The sequence below is a fragment of the Homalodisca vitripennis genome, chromosome 3 (assembly GCF_021130785.1).
Source record: "Homalodisca vitripennis isolate AUS2020 chromosome 3, UT_GWSS_2.1, whole genome shotgun sequence".
NCBI lineage: Eukaryota > Metazoa > Arthropoda > Insecta > Hemiptera > Cicadellidae > Homalodisca > Homalodisca vitripennis.
The window spans coordinates 91,222,849-91,244,481 of record NC_060209.1 but is presented as its reverse complement, the minus strand read 5'-3'; the positions used below and the strand labels follow the sequence as shown (position 1 = coordinate 91,244,481).

The window sequence follows — 21,633 nt, the reverse complement described above, 5'->3', positions numbered from 1 at the left end:
ATATCAAAATTTAGCTTTGGTCTTGATTTGTGATGTAAACTTAACTGTTTTGTTCACTATTTTGTAAATTTTATATTAAATATATAGTATTAAATGTAATATAGTGCCTTTAATTTTAGGCAATTTGCCTTTAATATTAGTATACTAATACATTTTTATCTTTAGGAAAGTGAAGTTGAAGAGAAAAAGAAGAAGAAAGATAAGAAACACAAAAAACACAAGAAGCATAAGAAGCACAGGAAGCACAAAAAACGTAAAGCCGAAACAGATGTAAGTATAAATTTTTTTGGTTAACAGAACATTTCATTTATTGAAACTGCATTATTAACAAATGCGGAACTGGTTATGTTTTAACTTAAATAGCATGTTTAAATATAATCAGTAACCTAGTACTTAGCGTAAAGGAGCATGTAATAGACTACAATTGTTGCTGAACAACTGTCATTAATAGTTCCTCTGAACTTACACAAGGTGATCGCCAAGTGGTCTAGGGCCTCGAACTTTGATTCTTAGCTAGAGATATCACAGGTTCCAATCCTGTCTGTGCACTTTTACTGTACCTTTCATCAATACTGTCAACCTTTTACTGTACCGACTTTCAGCCTTATTCTTTATGTTAAAATCCTCACATAGGGTGATGGGGACAAGCTAAAAAAGAGATCAGCCTCTCCTTTAAAAAAAAGCAAAAAGCAGATTTACATAAATACAAAAATAATACAGTATATTAGTGTAAGAAAATGTAGGTTAATGATGTTGCTTCCTGCACTGCTCCTTTGTATTGCAAAGCTATTGTCTTGCTGTATTAGTCACACCAAGGTCACCAATCTCACCCCGCCATCACTACAGTAATCAGTCAATTTCTTCAGTCATTAGTATTAAAAGTACCCTCTTTGATCTGTCATATGTAAAGTAACTTAAATTTTGTACTGTACAGATTTGTAATGGTTGATTCTAGAATTTTTAAAGGCTTGAATCAGATTCAAGGTCTCCGATACTAATAAATATACAATAATCATGTCTGGCCGATCTGTCTGTTTTTCATTAGCTAGGTTAGATGAAATATTACTCACTCTGTAAAGAACATGTTTCATATCAGTTACATACTACATGACTAAACATAGATAGGTTTTCCTTGTAGGTTGTTACTTTATTGAACAAAATATATGTTGATTGTAATAAATCACGTCTCAGCAATTTCACATTAAAAGTGTTAAAAACTAACACACTCTAATTTAAGTTAATCTTAAAACTAATATAGTTAAATTAATAAAGTGAATCTAACAATGAAATAAAGCATTTTATATTGAACGTGGCATTGGTTTATAGGAGTCCGAAGATGCGTCTGAAGCAGAAGAAATGGAGAGAAGACTTCGGGAAAGAGCTCTCAAGTCCATGAAGAAGAGTCGAGAAGCTGCAAGTGAGAGAAGTGATAGCAGCAAGTAGTGTTGTTAAGACTTGCTGAGATGAAGTTAATTTCATTATTACATTTTTGTTTTCAATTGTCATAACTGTTCAAAACAAATACATCAAAAATACTTTCTGAACAATTTGTTAAATCTTTTTTATAACAAAATTTTTAAAATAATATTTACTATCTTATTTTAGTTGAACAAATCTCACATTCGTATTAATTAAAACTCACAGTCATATCAATTTACTAATAAACTCACAAAATCTCGAAGTAGTTTATTTAACTAGTGCTATAGACATGAATCATAAGTTAAGGTGATATTTATTTTGGAAAAGTATACAAATGGGTACAATAAATAGTTTTTATTAATAAATTGATATGACTGTGAATTATAATTAATACGAATGTAAGATTTGTTCAACTAAAATAAGATAATAAATATTATTTTTTAAATTTTGTTATAAAAAAGATTTAACAAAGATAATTGTGAGTTTTTTAATAATTTAAATAAGATCATAGATTTCATTTGATGAATGGTACAAGAAAGATTTCACAAAATGTTCAGGAAGTATTTGTTACAAGTTTAAAAGAATATCCAGTTTTTCGTGTATTCTGAATTGCTGTTGAAATGGTTTTAGTAAAACATGGCCACTTTTATTTTATATTGACTTACTAGATGTATTTAATTAAAATGTGTTTAAAATATTCATTATTGCATTTTTATTGTATCCCCTAAGACCTGGTTTAATATAAACACATCATTTGTCAATATAGACAGTCTTTGAAGGATAATTCCCAAATAATAACTGTAATTGGGAATATGTTTTACAACTATCCAATCATTGTGGTTCTTAGAATACATTTTAGTTATTTGCTGGTCCTGTGATATTCTAGGTAATATCCTTTGACCTTTTAAATGTTTGTTTCACCCAGCAACAAAAATAAATACTCTCATCATAAAGATTATTTTTAGTTCCATTACCATTATTAAAATATCTTGTTTGAAACAAAATTAATTAAATTGAGGTTACACATATCACCCATTTTCAATGTTGTTTGATGATCAGACATCGGAATTGAAAAAGGTAAGTAGGACACATATAGTTATATCGTCAGTCATATTTGTATCGTGCGGAGCAAGAAAAACTATGATAAAAATTAATAATAAAGATGTATTGGTTCAATGACAGTATTTGGGTAATCGAAGGTTTTAGGCACATGCATTAAGTGCCAAAGTTCGGTTCAAAATTATGTATAATGCATAGGTAAGTGATGAAAATTGATAATCTAATAATTGGTTAATCAATTATTTTATTGCTAATAGTTGGTTTGGTTAGTAATGTTTACAATTTAAATTTTTTGATAAATGAGATTTGTTATTATTTCTGTCAGCATTTTTTTTTACATGTTAAAATAAATTGATCAAGGTAAGATTTAATTTTGCTATCTACTTTTTGAATGTTGCTCATAAAAAATGTTTGAAGATTTTGAATTAAAACAAGTTTTTGAAAGTAGATTGTGTGTGATTTTGTCTAAGTAACTTGCAAGAATTGCTGAAATTAGAACGCTTCAGAAATACACAACAAACATGATTATTCAAAGTTCAAGGGACTGCCATTAATGCTTCTGGTTGGTATTGATAACTAAAAACCAAGCAGTGGCTTCACGTACGCATGTACAGTGAGGGTCTGTGTTAATTATTTATAGCCTTATAATTAATTCCTAACAGAAAGCAAGTCGATAGCATAATGACAGCTCAATAAGTATCAAGTTTTTTTATGTAGGAAAATGTATAAAATAAGCCTGGCTTCTAGCAGCAGTCACTTACGATGTGTTCTCTGCCATAACTCATTAGAAACATTTTGTAGTTGGATAGTATGATTTTCGTGCTGTAGTAATGAATAACATAATAACAGGTTTTAGTAAGGAACTTTGTGTTTTCAAATAAATGGATTACAATAACAAATTTAAATTTTACTTCATATAATCACTTCCTTAGTGTGTTTCAAACAAACGTCTGGCACTAAAAATGTTAGTATTTTAATGATGAACAGTTATGGCCAGTTAGGTTATTAGTAAATAATTTATATACTTTTTTAACAGACCACTGTATGTATCTAGTTCCATAAAAAATTCCTAAATAAAATTTTTACTCTGCAGCCAACTTTCAATATGTCATCTATGAACAAAGTTTTAAGTATGTCATGTGTCCAATCATCATGGATCTACGTTAAAGAATCAACTCAATACTGGATAGGAAAATGGTTCAAAACATCTCTGAAATCATAAAATCATAAACCCTCACATGTTTTCAGTGTATTTGTCTGTCTTGTAATTTTTATTCTCATCCTACTGCCAGTTACTAGGTTTCAGTTTACTGTTAGTTCCATTTTATATATTCACTGCTATATGTACTGCAGGACTTCCAGTCTGCCAACAATGGCAGTTCTGCTTAATGCACCTAAGTTTTTCAGCCCTCAACCCCATAGCCTATAAAAACAAAGTTTGTGTTGAAAAAATAATTTTTTTTAAATTTATCCTATTCACTGTCCAACAACAATATTCACTCACTTAGTGTTCACAATAGTGATCATCAGAACTGTCTGAATTTAAATCAGACTCTTCTCTGTTAGAAAACAACTGTCCAATGTATTCTACATCCTCCCTCCATTGCACTTCAGTTACATATACACAGTCACAATACACTAAACACAACAAAGATAATGAATCAAGATAAATAGCGATCCAAGAACATTTTGCATGGAAAAAAACCAGTGTAACCTGCTACATGCTGAAAGCAGCTCAAGTGTTCCTGTGTCTGCATTGAGGCAAGGAGTCAAGAGTTGCTTTTTTACATTTAGTTTTAGGGTATTATTTTGTGCCTATTCATTACTAAGTTGCATAATATGTTTGAAGGTAGACCACTGAATTATTATATTTGTACTAGTAGTGACAAATTTCTAAAGTGAATTATATTTCTGATACCAATGTAGAGTTTGCCTTGTTGCCATGATCAAGAACATCTGTGAAAATGTGTAAATTTATGGCAATTGTAATTTACTCTGGGCTTTGCATTTGTTATTCCACAGTTAACTTTGCCTGGTTTCCTGACCGATAACAGTTGATTACATGAAACAGGCTCTAGAATTGAATTGAAACTTAATCTATCCCAACTTATCTATTAATCTATTGGGAACTTATCTCAAATTCCCAATAAAAAATTGACGTTTATAATCAAGGTAAAAACTATCCTGTCTTTTAAGTTGGACCAAATAATGAATATCTACAAAATTTAATTGGAATCAGTTCACTGGTTTTTCAGAGACTAGCATAAACAAACATTGTGACACAAAATATTTATGTATAAAGATTACCTAAGTTTACCTTTGTAATGCATATTTTAAAAAAATGTTTTCCACCACTAATGTTACTTTGAAGTACTTAAGTGAAATTTTCTGCTTCAACTTTTGTGCATCCCACCAATAGGTTGTTTACTCACCTCATGACCAGAAAATCATTCGCCAATGGCGCAGTGTAGCGTGTTCAACGGTTATCTTGCAATAACCGGATCAAGCAATGTCGAGCGTGGTTACTGTTTGGATGGGTGACCGCTGAGTGATCCTGTCCTAACAAACAGCCGACCGTTGGTGGTGGTTCGAAAGTCAACTTAAGTCATTGGTCTCCAGATTAAGTGTTAAAGGGGGCTTCTTAGCCCTAACTTTGCTTGGTAAAATAGGATATATTTACTTTGTTTTTTACTTTACACCAACGCCGACACCACCTTTCTTTCTTCATCCATCTGTGCCCACTTCACAATGGTAGGACTACCCAACTGCAATTCTGTTATGATCATCTGGAATGGATAATGAAATCAAAATTGTTTATTCGTTTAGTTAGAGGAATAAATAAACATATACAAGCTTCTCTAATTATGTGAATATGTTCAGCCAAATAACTTTGGTCCATCTCTTAAAACAGCCTTACAACACTGAGGCTTGCCTTGCCCTTCACATGTAAATGAAGGGGAGATAAGGCTCAAGGGCTGCTGCTGGACTGGATCACATCTGTACTCCACTGAGGCAGAGATAAACCAATAGACACAAAATGCAATGGAGTTTCATCATCATTGCTGCATTCTTTTGCACCTTTGGTCACCAAACAAGGTGATCATTGGCCCAATGTAAGATTAATACAAACTTCCTAGACTGTATATCTCAAGATATGCTACAGAACTGCCTGGCAATGTAAAGAGTGACCACTGCACAACATAACTTCAAATGCATATTCTGGTTCCAGGTGAATTTTTATATAATCGCAATTCCTAAATAGAATTCCTGCAGAACAGATAATCAATAGACTAACAAACAAGTAGAAATACCATAATAGAAAATATAATTAATTGTTAAAAAAATATATATTTAATACAAATATAGAATTTCAAGAACCAAAAGTCTTCCTATAGATAATGTTATCCTGAGGTTTTAACAGAAAGCAATAGATAAGATTCATAATGTTAATACCACATGTAAACTTATAATAATATGTTTTGTAACAGGTTAACTTATTGATTTATCATTCTACAGTTTAAAATTACTACTTGAACATTTAGTTATTTTTAACTTACATAGACATACCATGTTGATTTCCTCACATGTTTCATTTCTTTATCACAGTCTGGTATTTAAATTAGATATAATTATACAAGAAGCCTAATACATAAAATTTACATTACTTATAAAACCCAATTATCCAATACTAAAAATCGTGTTATATGAGAATGATTTGCATTTGTCCATGTCACTCTCAAAACATACATCAATATGTCAAGCAATTATGTACAAATGTATGTTTTGCAGGAAATAAATAATCTTTACAGTATTTATCAGTTAAAACATGCTAAGCACAGCTACTATATTTGATTATATTATTCCCTATCTAAATACAGGAAGAATGATCTTATACCTGGCTTAAACTTTCCAGAGAATAGATCTTGTATTTATACGAGGATTATGTGGCAGAAATTTCGTTTGGTAAATGAAACTAATTACGTTCTTTAAAGCATATAAAGAATTATTATACCGTACTAAATTTTTTGTTCAGAGTTTTAACCTATTTTAATCTTATAGTCATTACCTCATTTGTATGAATTACATTTTAAGCGATGAGTATTTTTATTATTTTCAGTTTAATTCAGCATAACACGTTTTTATTAGTTTCCTGTAATATATTTATAGTCACCGTGTTTCCTTACTTTGCCGCTAGATAGCACACAACCACAATGTTTCAAGGTGGCACAGATTTTAGCATTCGGTGCAATATCTTCTCGTAGACTGATAAATAATCAAAGTACCTGTTAACTTGTTTATTTGCTATTTTATCTCACTCCAATATCAAAACCCGTTTTTGGCCTTATATTAGTTACAGCAATCTGCCCTTATTATCTTGTAGAGTATAGTAGAAGTCAGTTATGTATGATGCGTTTTTTTATAATTGGCAGCGAATTCCATAAAATTAATGTGAGGGAATAATAATTTATTTCGGAATTAAGTCAAAGTTTATAATAAATAGTGTACACACACACACAATAAAGGCAAGAAACCCGAGCGCCATCCTAATCCGCCTCTGATCTGCACTTGCAACACAAGAGATAAAATCCGACAATACATGATCTTTGTAAATCCCCCCTCCCAAATTTAAACATATCTCTCCCAGAGGTTTAATTTAAGTTTTTTCACAAGTGATTAGGTATTTACAAAATTTGTAAACGCAGTCTCGTGTGTGTGTGTGTGTGTGTGTACAATGTGGATCCACGTGTACTAATTTCATCAGGTAAAAATATAAAAATTTGCATTAAGAATTTTGAATTCACAAATTTAATAACCCATAAGAGGAATTTTGCTACAACATTTTTTAAGAATGAGTACTGGAAATAATAAAGCAAAAGGTTAATAATAAATAATGACAAACATTAATACATTTTCAATAGCGATAAAACAATATTGATAATGTGTTAAAAGTTACGTTGTTTGCCGCTCGGACGTATTGTTGGCTGGCGCTATAGTCGGCCATTCTATGCGTCAGTATCGATTATTTGGAGGCGCGTATTTCTTGCGACGAAATCATGCAGCCGCGTTCATTCGAGCTTTGCCCGGTGAGTGCGCCACAGTGTGGGATGGAAACATGGCGGTCGGGAGTGTAGTGTGTCGTACCAAGGTGCATTATGTGGTTGATTTAAATCGTGTTTTCAATTTTGCTTGCCTTCTGGGATCTGGGAAATTGCTTGAGGTAAGCTTCTGTCTCATAGTTATCATATGGCTGGTTGTTGTCACACAAAATATACCACAGAAGTTGAAGTTGTCTTGTCACTGACTGGCGGGGTTATAGGAGGAGCTATTTTGAACTATTGGCGGAATATTTAATTTAGCCTCGCACAAGGACCTTATCAATTGGCAGAAATACTCTGTACGATAAACAATTATTTATGGGAATAAAACTCATAATTAGGTGAAATTTAAGGTTAGTTTTGAAACTAGTGAATGAAGTAACTTTTTTAATGGTTTTTTTCATTTTTAATTTTGTTGGAATGTAATCTGTCCCTTATCACTAACGTTTGTTAAAATTGTGTCCTAAGGCCTTTTTATGTTTGTAGACAAACTAATTATATTAAATAAAATCGTAATGATACATAACTATTTCAGTATGGATACTTAATTTTAAATAAAAGCAAAAAGTAAATCCTAACCTAAAAATATTTTAACTGACAAATGTTTAAAACAACAGGCTGCTTTGTATATATTACATTCACTGCTAGTAAGGAATATAAGTTAATACAGAATATTGTGTATTTTATATAGCGTGTGGTTGGTAATAATAAGCAAAGCTCATAGCTTGTAAAGCGTTATAACATGTCACCAATAGGTTTGCAAAACATTATTACTATAAATATCATATCAAAACACTGATTATTACTCTTTGCACTCTTTGTTATCCACAGTTTATTATGTATCATTATTGTACACAAGACTATTAATACCAAATGCAACAGTAACAAGCCATAGCTTAATGAGGTAAGAGGTAAAACCGTAAGATCAACTTATGTTGCTGCCACGTGTATGATTGAGGAAAATTGTCATAAAACTGAAAGGAATTAATTGTAGCCAGAACCTTATGGAAAATCATATTCTTAGTTCTTAGTTTTACATGGCCGATATAATAACTAATATGAAAGTTTTACAAGTTCACACCTTGTCAAAACATTGCTTATACAATTAACTTCTGGAAATATTACAACCTTGGTGTGAGGAGCCATCTCGGCCATCAGATGTTAATCTGAAACTGTCAATAATAAGCATCTGCATAGGTGAAAATGCATATTCATGTTTTACAGTTAAGCAATAATAGGGTTTTAATAAAATGAATGGCAAGATTTAGCCTAACAACATCATCAATCATTAGTGTACATTTTCTCTCAGTAAATTATTGGGGTAGAATTGAATGTTCACAGTGCAAAAGCTTAAAAATATAACCGAGTTAAACAGCAGCAGTTTATCCCTGGAGACAAGCAAATGAGCTTGGACGAGCGATTTACAGGTGAAGAGAACATAAGTGATTTTATAAATGAGTTAACACGACGATTAGATTCAAAGAGTGAAATTGCTGTAAGTGTTTTATAACTCTCAAGGATTCATGAAACTATGAAATCTAATTGTTACAGTTACAGTTTTACTTATACTAAGGAGATTATTGTACCTGTGCCAATTAGAAAAGTACAATTATAGGCTACATAGAACTGCCACTGTCCCCTTTTCTAGATGCTAAGTATGCTTATTGTATACAGTTAATTCATTTTTTTGCTGTCTAAGTTAATAACATAACTTGAGGACATAAATGATATATACAATATACATAAATACATCTTTAAAATAGGCTAGTTATCAAAACCTACAATAGTTAGACACGATTCTATTTCTGTAAAATTATGGTCTCTTCCCACCTCCGTTACTGGATATAGTTACTGTACATATAACATAAGTTGTGAGTTACATTATGTTTCATAGGTAGTAGAAGAAGGATTCTGGGCTTGGTTAGATTTAAAATAGAACAGTAATTTAATCCATTATGCCTGTTATGGCAAATTGTGTGCAAGCCACCAGTATAAAAAATCGTTTGTGTATATTGTATATGTTTCCCTAATGTCCTTTAACTGTACAGTACTTTATCTTGTAATCTTGTTACTTTCTAAGCAGTTAGTAAATTTAATTTTGCAAAGATGTTCAGACTTATTTTTTAATTGATGAATGGGATAGGCATAAATTCACATTGGGTTATGTAGGCTACCACATTTTGTTTTTAGAACACTTTTTTAAAAGTCCAAATTAAAACTTATAACCAATATACGTCTTACTAGTATCATGTTGTATACATCAATGTTCTATGAATATTCTCCAAGCTGTGTATCTATTTAGGGATAGTGCATTTAAAATTTTAAAATGTTATTGGAATTTTCACACTATTGTTTTTAAAAAGTTTAAATTTCATGGTATTTGATATCTCGCTTTTCAACTACCTATTATGATGATGATTTTATTTTTAGCTAACCATGATGATGTGTATAAATTGGTGTGATATCCTTTTAAGCAATCATGAGTATATATACTTAGTTGTACCATTTTGCCTTTCAGTTAACAAAAGATTCCATTTACATCATTACACATCCATCTTCCATAATTAGGACAATAATAAAGTAGTAAGGAATTTGGTAATAAATAGGCTCTAGGTATGATGTCACTCCAAGTCAAATAGTCAAATCAAGACTATAGACATAGAATAGAAGAAATAGATAGGTCAAGTGGTGTGATTGAGGGCTGTCAAATAGGTACCAACCCACCAGTTAGTAGTAAAGAGATGGAACCCCATGCATAGGTACTGGGTAACCAAGATAATGTAAGTTTTCCGGTCACAGAGTCAGTCGAAACATTTCCAACATACTTTAAAATCCAAAGATACTTTGACCTTACTGTGGAGAGTACATCGCGTCAATACCACACCAATATGTCAAATAAACTCATAGTCATAGTCTGCAATTATTACTGGGAAATATTTAAAACAGGGTTTGCCTCTATAGGAAAAATATAAATATTAACTAAAAAACTCTGTCAATCAGTTCTATAGCTGTATGAGTTGTTTGAGTGGTTGTCCCATTATTGTTTTCAATGGTAATCAACAAAAGAAGATAATCAGTACCACTCAATTCAATCTCAATAAGATTAGTCTACATAATATGGAGATGATAATTGAAAAAATAGCGTTGTTCTTCGTTCTGCATGCATACACAATATCATATGTTGTAAAAGTTTTTAAAGTTTATTACACATTAGCCCTTAACGAGGTGAAGTAGGTGGGTAACATCTTTGTTTCTAAAGAACCTGCCTTGCAAATTTATTATTCTATCATACTTTAGTGCAAAATAGCACATACAGGCTTAATTTAATCTTCAGACCTAATACTCCTAATTAAAGTGGGTAACTTCAGAGACAAGATGAGCTGATCTTTTCCTGACCCTGTCATCAAAAGTCATACAAATATTTTTGTAACTTATTAGTATAAGACTATTTCAAAGGTTTTGAGTTGTGAGAGGAATTTATGTGCTAAAAATAGCACAGTTTTGACTTATTCAAAGAAATCTCTCATTTATAGCATCACTTTGCTTTTTAAAATGCATAATCTGATTGTCGAATTTGAATTTTGATGTTGTGAATCAATAAAAAAAAGCAATTTGCATTAAAACTTTAGTTTCAGAAGAACATTTTTTGAGTATTTTTTTTTTAAGAATAGCAAAATAAGGACAAATGAGATGGATGTTCTACTGCCCTTGTTTTCCACAACACTCTTAGGATTCGGTTTTATTATTGATTTTTGTTATTATGAAGACTTGTGGAGCAACGAAAGTAAGATTTTGGCCTGATTAAAAGTTAAAAAAGATTTGTATTCAAGAAGATTTCTGTGAACACAATTTTTATATAAAAATTTCAATGTTGGTGTGAATATACCGTAGTTTCTATCCTCTTTCGTTCATGAATCAAAACATGCATGGTTGTAATTCTCATTTCCATTAACTAACCGTTGCTATCAGAATGATTGACACTATGTCGAGGGTGATAGGTTATCATTATTAATATAATTTGTTTAATTAGCAAAATTATCACAATAAGTAATGTAATTACAATAGCCAAGTTAAAACAAATCCTAGAGATAAATACCCATTTAAAGTATGTCTTAATTTTAATGTGTATTAGTCGTATTTTACGTATATTATTCTGTCATCAACACAAAGTAGATGACTGCAGTTTCAGAAATTGTATCCCTCGTCAAATCTCGAAATTGTGAAAGCATGAATCACATGAAAGTGATCGTCGCCAAGTAACAATTTAAAAAGTAAATGTTTATTACTATTGTTTTAAATACGAATTATTAGACATAAAAATGCTTAATATGTAAAAAGGAATATTTCAATTGTTGTGACCGCACTTGTACAGAAATATACAAACTGACTTTTCATTACACATACAGATGATGTTCTATTTCACTATTTTAACAGTTTGTGTAGTGTGCATTCAAATGAGATTTTCTAAACTGCACTAGTACATGCAGGTTTGTTTGCAGATTGACGATTTGAATCAATGTATCAGAAATTAAGGCAAAATCACGAACAAAAGTTGTACTGTCAAACAAAACTTGTGTTGTAAAACTGAGTGTAATTTGTTTTAGAATTAACGTAAGCGTTCCTTTATTGAGGAGAACGTTAGGATTCTTTATGAGACAAAGGAACCTTTACACGACTTTCTTTTAACAAGGCCATGAATGATGTGCATTTCTTTCTTTTGCAATGTGAATAGAATTAGTGGTATTCCGCTCTCACACCTTTGAATAACCTTAACGTACATGAAGTGAGGGCACATTATGTCACAGCAGGCAGTCAACGGAACATCATTAGTGGTAAATTTAACCAACTGTTTCAGAATCCAAAAATTCCCAAACTTATTCTCCTGCAGGGGTCAACGACATTGAGGTAAAAATTCCTGATTTTCATCGAACAACCATCCTCGAATTTTCTTCTCAACATGGTCTTAAGCCAATTTAAATACTCAATTATTCTCATTTAGTATAAAGATTTCCATGTTATTTTTCATTCTTATGACAAGTGTAGTTTATTTAGTTAAACTAGAGATCTTCATCAAACCAACATTAAGCCACTCGCTTGTGAAAATGCACTCATTCCGATTCCTCTCATTTGAAGTTGAAGAAATACATACTGCAATGAGACAAACACCACTCATCTCATCTGTGTAATAAATATCAGTTAATTTATCAGACTGGCAGGAGAAGCAGTACCAGGCGGAGCACAGACTCATGAGGCACTCCACTGATGAGACAAACTGGAATAAAGCTAGCTTGGCATTTCCCATCTATTTTCTACAGAATATACAGTTTTATTTAAGGATTCTACTTTTACTGTCGGCACCTTTATTGAGGCAAAAAAGAAGAAACCAGCAGACTCTTCTCCACTACTCTCATCCACCGTTTTCTAAACACTTAAGTGGTACCTTTAGCATTAGTTGTTGATTTAATTTTGACAAATATAAACAGATTTTTGGATGTAATTCTTTTAATGTCGAACAAGGTTGGAATATTCCAGACCACTCGTCGCACGACAGGCTCTGCTGAGGTTACATGCAAAGTCTTTCCATAACTCTTCATTCTTGAAATCTCATGTGGAGAGACAGAAAGTCATAGAGAAAAGAAATGTTTACTGCAGATGAAAGCGAACAGTGACAAATCCTATAGATGGACATGCACTATCATTGGAATCCATTCTTTTATATGTACAAATGGAGTTTAATGCAAAATTTGGACTAAAATCATTTCTTGAGATATCTTACTTGTAGTTAAGCCACAGATGTTACTATGTCACTTGTTAAAATGTAATATGATTGTACTCTGTTTGCAAAGTTATTTATTATGTGATTTTTTCGTTTGCCATCACGGTTAGCCACATCAAGAAATGTTCCCTAACACATAATTTTACTCATTTTGTAATCTACCAAGTTGTTTGACAAAATTTAAAACATAACTTAAACATAAAATAATAAAAATAACTTAAAACATCAAAAAGGTTTAATATACAATATTAATTGTGAATGGAATCAAATTTATGTTTGGCAAACTGGGTTGTACAGGTAATAAAAATTGAAAGAAAGCGCTAATATTATAAATTATAGAAAATAATTTTTTTTAAGCATAGTTATAGAAAATATTATAAATTTTACTATACATTAAAAAACATTCTTTTAATAGTAATTTTTTAAATATCCTAATGGACCAAGAAAAAATAAATTATAATACATATATGTTTATCTTCTTACCTCTTATCCATTTATAAACTTCAGTATTATTTTAGTACTTTTCTTATTTATTTTCTTAGTATTGGAAAAATAAATTAAGTCAAACAGACATGAACTATTGTTTTGCACACAATAAATTGTTACTTTAGTATAAATAACATTCATTGTTCACCCAGAAAATATGAATAAATCCTTTTGTTTATTTGTTGATTGAATTAAGTTTACTTTTTTTAAAATTTTGTATTTAATTAAAATTATACATTTTTCAAATTTAACACGTTGTACAGTTTGTTTAAATTGTATTACTGGGAATTTCCTACCGTTTAAAAATTCTCGTATATTTAAAATTCATGTTATGAAATTCATAGTGAACACTGGAATGTTTGTAGATGTTTTACATAGTAGCTATATTTGCGATGTTTTGTGTAGCTATATTTTGCTGTTTTGTGTAGCTATATTTTGATTTGAATTACTATTTCTGTTTTGATGAAGTCAAAATAAATGAATGTTAAATGAATAAACAAATTAACAGGATTTTCAGTCCCACTGTTACTGTAAATCCCCCCCCCCCCAACCCTTCTGTTCCGAGACCATTCAAATGGATCCCCGCATTGATGGAGAGCTCTTCCACCATATAATGAAGGATCATACAGTCTGCTCCATTTAGTCCAAATTCTGTTCTTTTTACTCATGAACAGAAAGCCTGTTTGGTCAAGACTTCTTTGTAAACTGACTTCTATTTCATGTTAGTGACATTTACATCGGATGAGTTTTCGATATAAAGTACTTTTAATAGTACCAGAAAACCTTTGTTGTAATCTTACAGGATTGACATTGCAAAAATGATAAGAACACAAGTCACTGAGACACTGTTCACAGAGCCGTCCAACGACCAGACCTAGGATGACCAGACCGAGGACCACCATGAAACATCCCTAGCAAATTCTGTTGCTATGATCCTAGTTACTAAACTTATTGAGACGTCTGTGTTAATTATCACTAGATTAGACTCGTGTTCGTAAGATTAGAACTACGAGGTGATTTAAACATAATTAACAAAAATAGTGATGTGAAATCGAAATTAGTAAAATCATATTACTAATCATAATGTTATGTAAATGAAAACTCTTTTTCAGACCTACTTAAAATAATAGGAATAATTCAGATTATTTACATAAAATCATCTTGAGAAATTAAAAACCTGTTTATCTTAAGTGTAGGTTTTAAAATTATGTCCAAAATTTTTTTGGCTTTTAGGATTTAAATGTTCACGAATTCATGTAACACTAGAGTCCACTAGATGATCTATATCAATAGAGTTTACAGATCATATCAATAGCAGTTATAACTATATAACTGCCCAACTTCACAGGACTGAAACGAATTATAATCCAATCTGACATGCAATATTGAGTAGAGAATGTCGACGACGAATATAGAACGGTAGTGTTGAACAAAGAGAATTTTGAAATTCCGCCTGGTGCCGATAGTCGAGATCTTCAATTCTTTTACTGCATGTGCGAACAGGCATAAAACGTAAATAATTCGAACGCGCAAGCATTAAGCAAGCGTCAGATCTCTGGGTTATGTGCTATGCCTACACACGAGTGTCCCCGCGGTCCGGATTATGGCTACCCACGCAAGCGCCGTAGAACGCGCTGTACTCCCTGCACCGTAGCTATTAGTTATGTGAAGAAACATTACAGCGCCGATTGTCGTATCCAGTATTTCAGTGTGAAGGAACAATCTCGTTCTCATATTCCTCCACAAATGGAGAAAGTTGACTTCTTCTTTTGTAATGTACAGTAAGGTTTTAGAAAATGTTGATTCCGATCAATAGTTACATGGATGTTTTTGAACAGTTTATTGTACCATTAGGCTATGTGTCATTCTCGTCAACTGTTCAGTAACGTGTATGAAGACAGTATGGTGCTGTTTATTATCAAAATAACAGCAACTTGTGTTATCGTTAATCTAATTAAAATGGTATTCATATAACATTCCTTTGCCTTATATAAATAGCGGTTCTCACTGGAAATATTTAAAATTCTTTTTTAATCTGTAATAAAACACTAAAAACTTAGGTAAACTACATCATAGACTTATAACAGTAGTATATTTTTAATAAGTTTGATTTAATCACAAAATAAAAGAAACGTCGATTGTATATCGTGAGTAAAAATATGACGCTATTTTGTTCTTATTGCTCTGACCGTATAATTAGCACCTTCACTCCCAGGCAGTTTGGGAGTTGTGATAAAACAATTAGAAATCTATAACTAGCGTTTTCCTGGAATCCATTAGTCAACGGTACGTCGATGTCTTTGTCATAGTACGAATACGTTACTGTTGCTTAGTCAACATTTACTTTGCAACAATCGTTATTACTCGCTCTAAAGTTTACCGCCACATTCTACGTGTATTTTATTAAAGATAAATTATCTTTGTACATTCTGCAGCACTGGTTGCGTTATCTATGTACATGTCTGCAGCACTGGTTGATTTAGTTGTAATACTTGCTGTGTCAATAATATTGCACCTATAGTGATTAGGTACTATTGATACTTTATTCCTGTGAGATACTAGTTTCCGGAAACCTTATATTCCACTTGGCCTAAAAATTCCTAATCACGATGTTGTTAATTATTGACAAACCCTCTTTAACTTTTATATATTTGAACAGGAACTGCAAGAGAGCCCATACAAAAAGAAAAGCAAGAAAGGTGCCAACACCAATAATCTGACTCTTGATATTTCATCCGATTTCCTTACATTACACAAATAAGGTAGGAGTACGCCACACCACATGTCGCGTAGCAGTCTTCGCTGAGGTTTAGTGCAAGATTTCAAGTCTGGCCTTTTTTATTATCAGCAGATGGTGAACGACAGAGAATCAAAAGGAAAATAAATTTTATATCACACGGCAAACAGAATAGAAATTGCGTCAGCGTACTGAATCAGCTTCACTGACGCTTAGCCAAACTCTATGGTTGGACATGCCCCATAATGGAATTCATTCTTGTCTAGAAATTAAGTTGCACGCAAAATATTAATTCTACCGATGAAATGTCTCTTAAGATACCATGATACATGTACAGTTTAGTTCATCAAATTGTGTTTCATATCAGTGTGTTAATAAAGGTCTACACACTAAGTCACTATAAAATTGTGTTGAGGTTGGTAGCCTACATGTATGTTACAGTCTCTCGTGAGTGCACTGAGTGTGCTTACAAACATATTTATTCTATTATTCTACGTTGTCCCACAAGACAAATGTAAATATATTCGATAACGCTCAGCCAAATCTCATGGAGTGACTTACACTATAGTAACATATTCGTACAGTGTTCCTCAGATAGAAATAGCTTCATGCACAATTTCAAGACTATTGGTCAGTTCGTCTTTGAGATATCGGGAGGATAGACAGAAATTATAATTTTTTAGCACCTTGAGCGATAGGATAACGCTCAGCCTATAAACGAAACTAGTGATAGATTGCAGCCCCTGTAGCACTGGTAATAAAGTTCGTTTCTGCGGAGAACCTTGTTCGTGATTCTTCAAACTTCCGAATTCTCTACGCTCTTAGACGGAAAGTGCACATTCTCGCTCAAATTGCTACAGAATGAGGCGTCGCATTGGCTAGTACAAGTCATATACGTTTCAGTACAGGATATACTCAAGTTACTGAACCAAAACTCACCAATTTATTCTACTCTTCCAAACAAATAATATTCATCCTACACCTGATGAGTCAATTAGATTGCCACTTCACCTATTTATAGGTGACTCGCTGATGTAAAGGTTCGGTACATTTTGAGCTTCTTCGTCTCTTTGGATCTCTTCAGACGAGAATTTTTCCGGGAGTCGGGTGTGAGACAGCGTCAGGATGCTGCAATAAAAGGAAGGTGGAATGGAGCTAAATTCAACATCCAAATTCAAATTTTCGTGTGTTATATATATCTGTAAGTGCAATTTACTATTATCACTTTTTTCTCAATAACATATGATGACGGTAAATCACACCGTGGAAATTTTTATGTTCCCTCCTTGGGATTTGAGTTCCTAAAGTGTTTATTTTTAAGCCATATGTAGTGAAACGACCCGGAATCTTACCCATAACAGGAATGCTATAAACTTCATACACTTTCTACTTCTTTTTGATTTTAGAAATGTAATTTATAAAGCGATGATATTTTACTCATCCCAACACTATTGCGCTTTTTTGTAACAGTCATACTTTTGGATTATTCAAACAATAAAGTAAGACAAAATTGAGATTAACAACCAGAGTAGATGAGGAAAAAAACACAAAAAGGTGTTACATTAATAAATTATCAATCATATCTTGAGACATGTCCCTTTAATATTGTTGTTTGAGGTTTAATATTGTTCTTATAGGACTAAAATAAAGGTGGCCGCCAATAGCCTAAAGTTGGGTCTTATTGCTATGATTTTTTATTTTAATATGGTGGTCACTTAATAATATATAAATGCATTTATATAAAATTAATTTGTATAAAATGCTAATAATAATAACACAACATTTATCTTTTTTAATACGTTTCATATATTGATGAATGAGTTTAGTACAATAATAACGGAGAGTCTATTATATAATTAGCTTTACCAGTGGTTATTTTTATCAAAGTATAGTAATTATCTAAAACAAATTCATGAAACTAATTTGTAATAACTTCTCAAATGTGATATTCCACCGAATTGAAATTATAGTGAAACACGAAAGAAGCTATTTTATTTATTTATTGATCTCAATACATATACAATCAAAACACCTATTATAGTCAGTTGATTTCGTTTGTAGGGTAGCTTATGGTAAATGAAGATAAACCTACCTTCGTATTTATTATAATCAGCCGATTATAATTTATGAAGAACGATCGACAAAAATACATTTTGATTGTAAGGTCATTTACAATCAGCTGGTCGTGGTAGACAGCGTGATATTTAGTTTATCAGCTGTGTAATCTGTTTATTGTAATCAGCTATTGTAATGTGCCTATTGAGCATTACTAACTCTTTTGAAAGGAGGACAGAATAATTCATCTCATAAATAAAAAAGCAGTATACATTTTTCCTTTATATGTATTGCTATTCATTTTCATACAGTAGTAAAGCTACTATATTTGATTTGTTATACAAATTATATGAAGTAGTTTATGTTTATGTTTATGGAATACTTTAAATTGGCGAAGTTACATTAACATAATATTTTTCAATTAAGCCTATGCATCAACGTACTAGAAATTTAGTACAGACATATGCTCTCGCTTATGTTTATTTCCAATCTTCGATACAACTAAATGTTATGTAATAGCGAAAGAAATGTTTTTAAAAAGCGAAAATTGTATTGAAAGAAGAAAATTCTAGAAACCTTCTAGATAATATCTCAATCTGACAGGATAACAGGATTTCGGACATTTGCTATCGTTATGGTTACAAAATGTGTAATACAACGTTTCGAGGGTTGGAATCTATCCTCAGGTGTGGGAGGTATTAGTACATACAAAAATCAAAAACAGAATGAAGAAAAGAAGGAAAAGAAAAGGGTTCAAACATACTCAAAAGCTGGTTGGAGTCTAGTCCAGGCGTTGTCATTGCAGAGAATGCAAGTCCCTAGCACAAGTCACGAGTACGATAAACACAATCACACATCACACCGGCATGGGTGAAAGTAGGATACTAACACAAAAATCGATGTCGACTCTTTTTTGGCACCGCGTCGTATCGACTCCTGTCGATTGCATAGCAGGATTTTAGGATAACTGGATTTCGGATTTTTGCCATCGTTATGGTTACAAATGGTATAACACAATGTGTCGAGGATTGGAATCTATCCTCTTCGTCAAAAGGTATATCAATCTATTATTGAGAAAAGATATTCAGTGCAAAACATATCCTACAAGCGTATATGGAGACTGAAAGCTAAGCAAAACAATTCACATTATGTGGTTTGATTAATATTGGTGTGGTTATGCCAAACATTATGCTGCTATTATATTATTTAAAATACCAAGAGAGAAGTGATAAGTGTTTTATAGGAGCGAGACCATGTCCAGCAGAACGTTGCCATCAGCCGACAAAGCTAACTGATGACGTCATGTCCTGTCCTGTCCAACCAGTCTCAGATGTTTCACCGCACAACTACAGAAGAATTATTTATCTAAAGGCCGAGATATTCCATGTGGTCCTCGGCCCGACGATGCGCAGTAGCCGAAGTAGCCTACTGGTCATGTGGACTGGAGGGGGAAGTCGCGAGCTCAGTCTGTAAGCCGACTCCCCTCCGCTGCCGCTCCCCCTCCCTGTCTGCCACGGTTCCCCTCTTGTGCATCTAGGAGACCACATGGAATCTCCTGGTCTTACTTAATATCTCTGTGACAGAAGTGCTTCCTCAATGGCGGCGTGTTAACTTCTCTATGTAACTCGGTTCCTTAACATTAAGTTTAAAAAAATTCTAACTTACGGGTTGGTACAGCCGCACTGTGTTATAAATTGTAAAACTGAAAACAACTTGACTGTGTGTACCAGGCGGAATTCCATTTCCATCGAGTACCAAGTTCCACGTGACACTTCTGCCAGTAGTGGGAAAAACGTAACGTTACGAACCGATTAATCTTCCCGTTGTTTTCTATGAATGAATCATCCTGTGGTTTTCCGCGATTTATCTTTCCTGGTATACTTCATGGGATGCTGCCATCCGTTAATTCCTGTTGGATCGCGTCTGGAATATAAATGCGTCATATTTTATGTAAAATCCCTTATAGGTTTATTGTAGTATGAAAATGTGTTGCTTATATTTAAAAATATATAAATGTACTACAACATATAATGAAAACTGAATTAAAATTAATAGTATTATTAATAAATTACAATAAAAAATACTAGTTGCCTATATGAATTATAAGACTAACGTTCTTTACCTTTTTCTAATTAAACTATATATTTTGAATTTAAAGTGAATTGGTACTTATCAATGTTTATGTACTGAGGTGTATAATATGGTTATATAATGAGGTAAGTATATAAGTATATACGTATTCTCCATTAAATTTATCTAGATGTTTTAAATTAAATAGTTTATACATATTGTTACAAGAACAACATCGGATGAATTGGTTCACAGACAACAACCAAATGGATCGTTTTTTCTCATCCTATGAATTTTTAAAACGTGGAAAATCTGAAATGTAGTTTAAAACTTGAATGCGTACTCACTATGGATAATTGACTACTTTGTGCCGCCTCTATTTAGTTAGTTTCTCTATTTTATTACCGGAACTGACAAGAAATCTCTGTGCCCTAGAGGATGTATTTTACATTAATCATCGTCGTTATCACTGCTTGAAGTTGTGATAGACATGTGATAGTCTATTGTGATAGAAAATATATGAGTCAACAGTAATATTTTTGCATTGTGGAGGAATACATGCTTACCTAATCCAACTAGTGCTTATATGCTCGCTCATGAAGAATTGTTCTGAATTTGTAATTATAGTGTCACAATATTTATTGCCATTCGGGTAGGTTTATTAATTGATAACAGCTTGACAGATTTACATATTCTTAACATTCGTAATCCACAACACGGCGTAAACTTTAATTTAGTTTCGAAATTTTACATTTATTAAAATATCATATATACATTTAGCGTACTTTTATGAACTCTTTTTTTCTAAAAATAATTGTAACTATTGGAAATTTGTTTAGATAGGCCTAAGTTGAGTAAAGTAAAATCTAAAACTCCACTAATCGCTAACAGAAACATATGCAGTAATGTATTATTCATTCACATTACGACGAAAG

General features: G+C 32.2%; 2 protein-coding genes across 3 annotated transcripts in view; both read left to right on the top strand.

Moving 5' to 3' along the window:
- The window catches only part of LOC124357174 (serine/arginine repetitive matrix protein 1-like), a 52,609-nt gene extending 50,489 nt beyond the window's left edge, over positions 1-2,120 (top strand). Inside the window, exons 19-20 of the mRNA XM_046808692.1 lie at positions 166-270; positions 1,327-2,120. Coding sequence (XP_046664648.1) covers positions 166-270; positions 1,327-1,443 — 222 coding nt within the window. The 3' untranslated portion in view covers positions 1,444-2,120. The remainder of the gene's footprint in view (positions 1-165; positions 271-1,326) is intronic.
- Positions 2,121-7,517: 5,397 nt separating this feature from the next.
- The window catches only part of LOC124357173 (calcium uniporter protein, mitochondrial), a 433,451-nt gene continuing 419,335 nt past the window's right edge, over positions 7,518-21,633 (top strand). Inside the window, exon 1 of one of the 2 annotated variants that reach the window (XM_046808690.1) lies at positions 7,518-7,696. In XM_046808690.1, coding sequence (XP_046664646.1) covers positions 7,592-7,696 — 105 coding nt within the window. In that variant the 5' untranslated portion in view covers positions 7,518-7,591. The remainder of the gene's footprint in view (positions 7,697-21,633) is intronic. The other variant, XM_046808691.1, reaches the window with a different exon arrangement.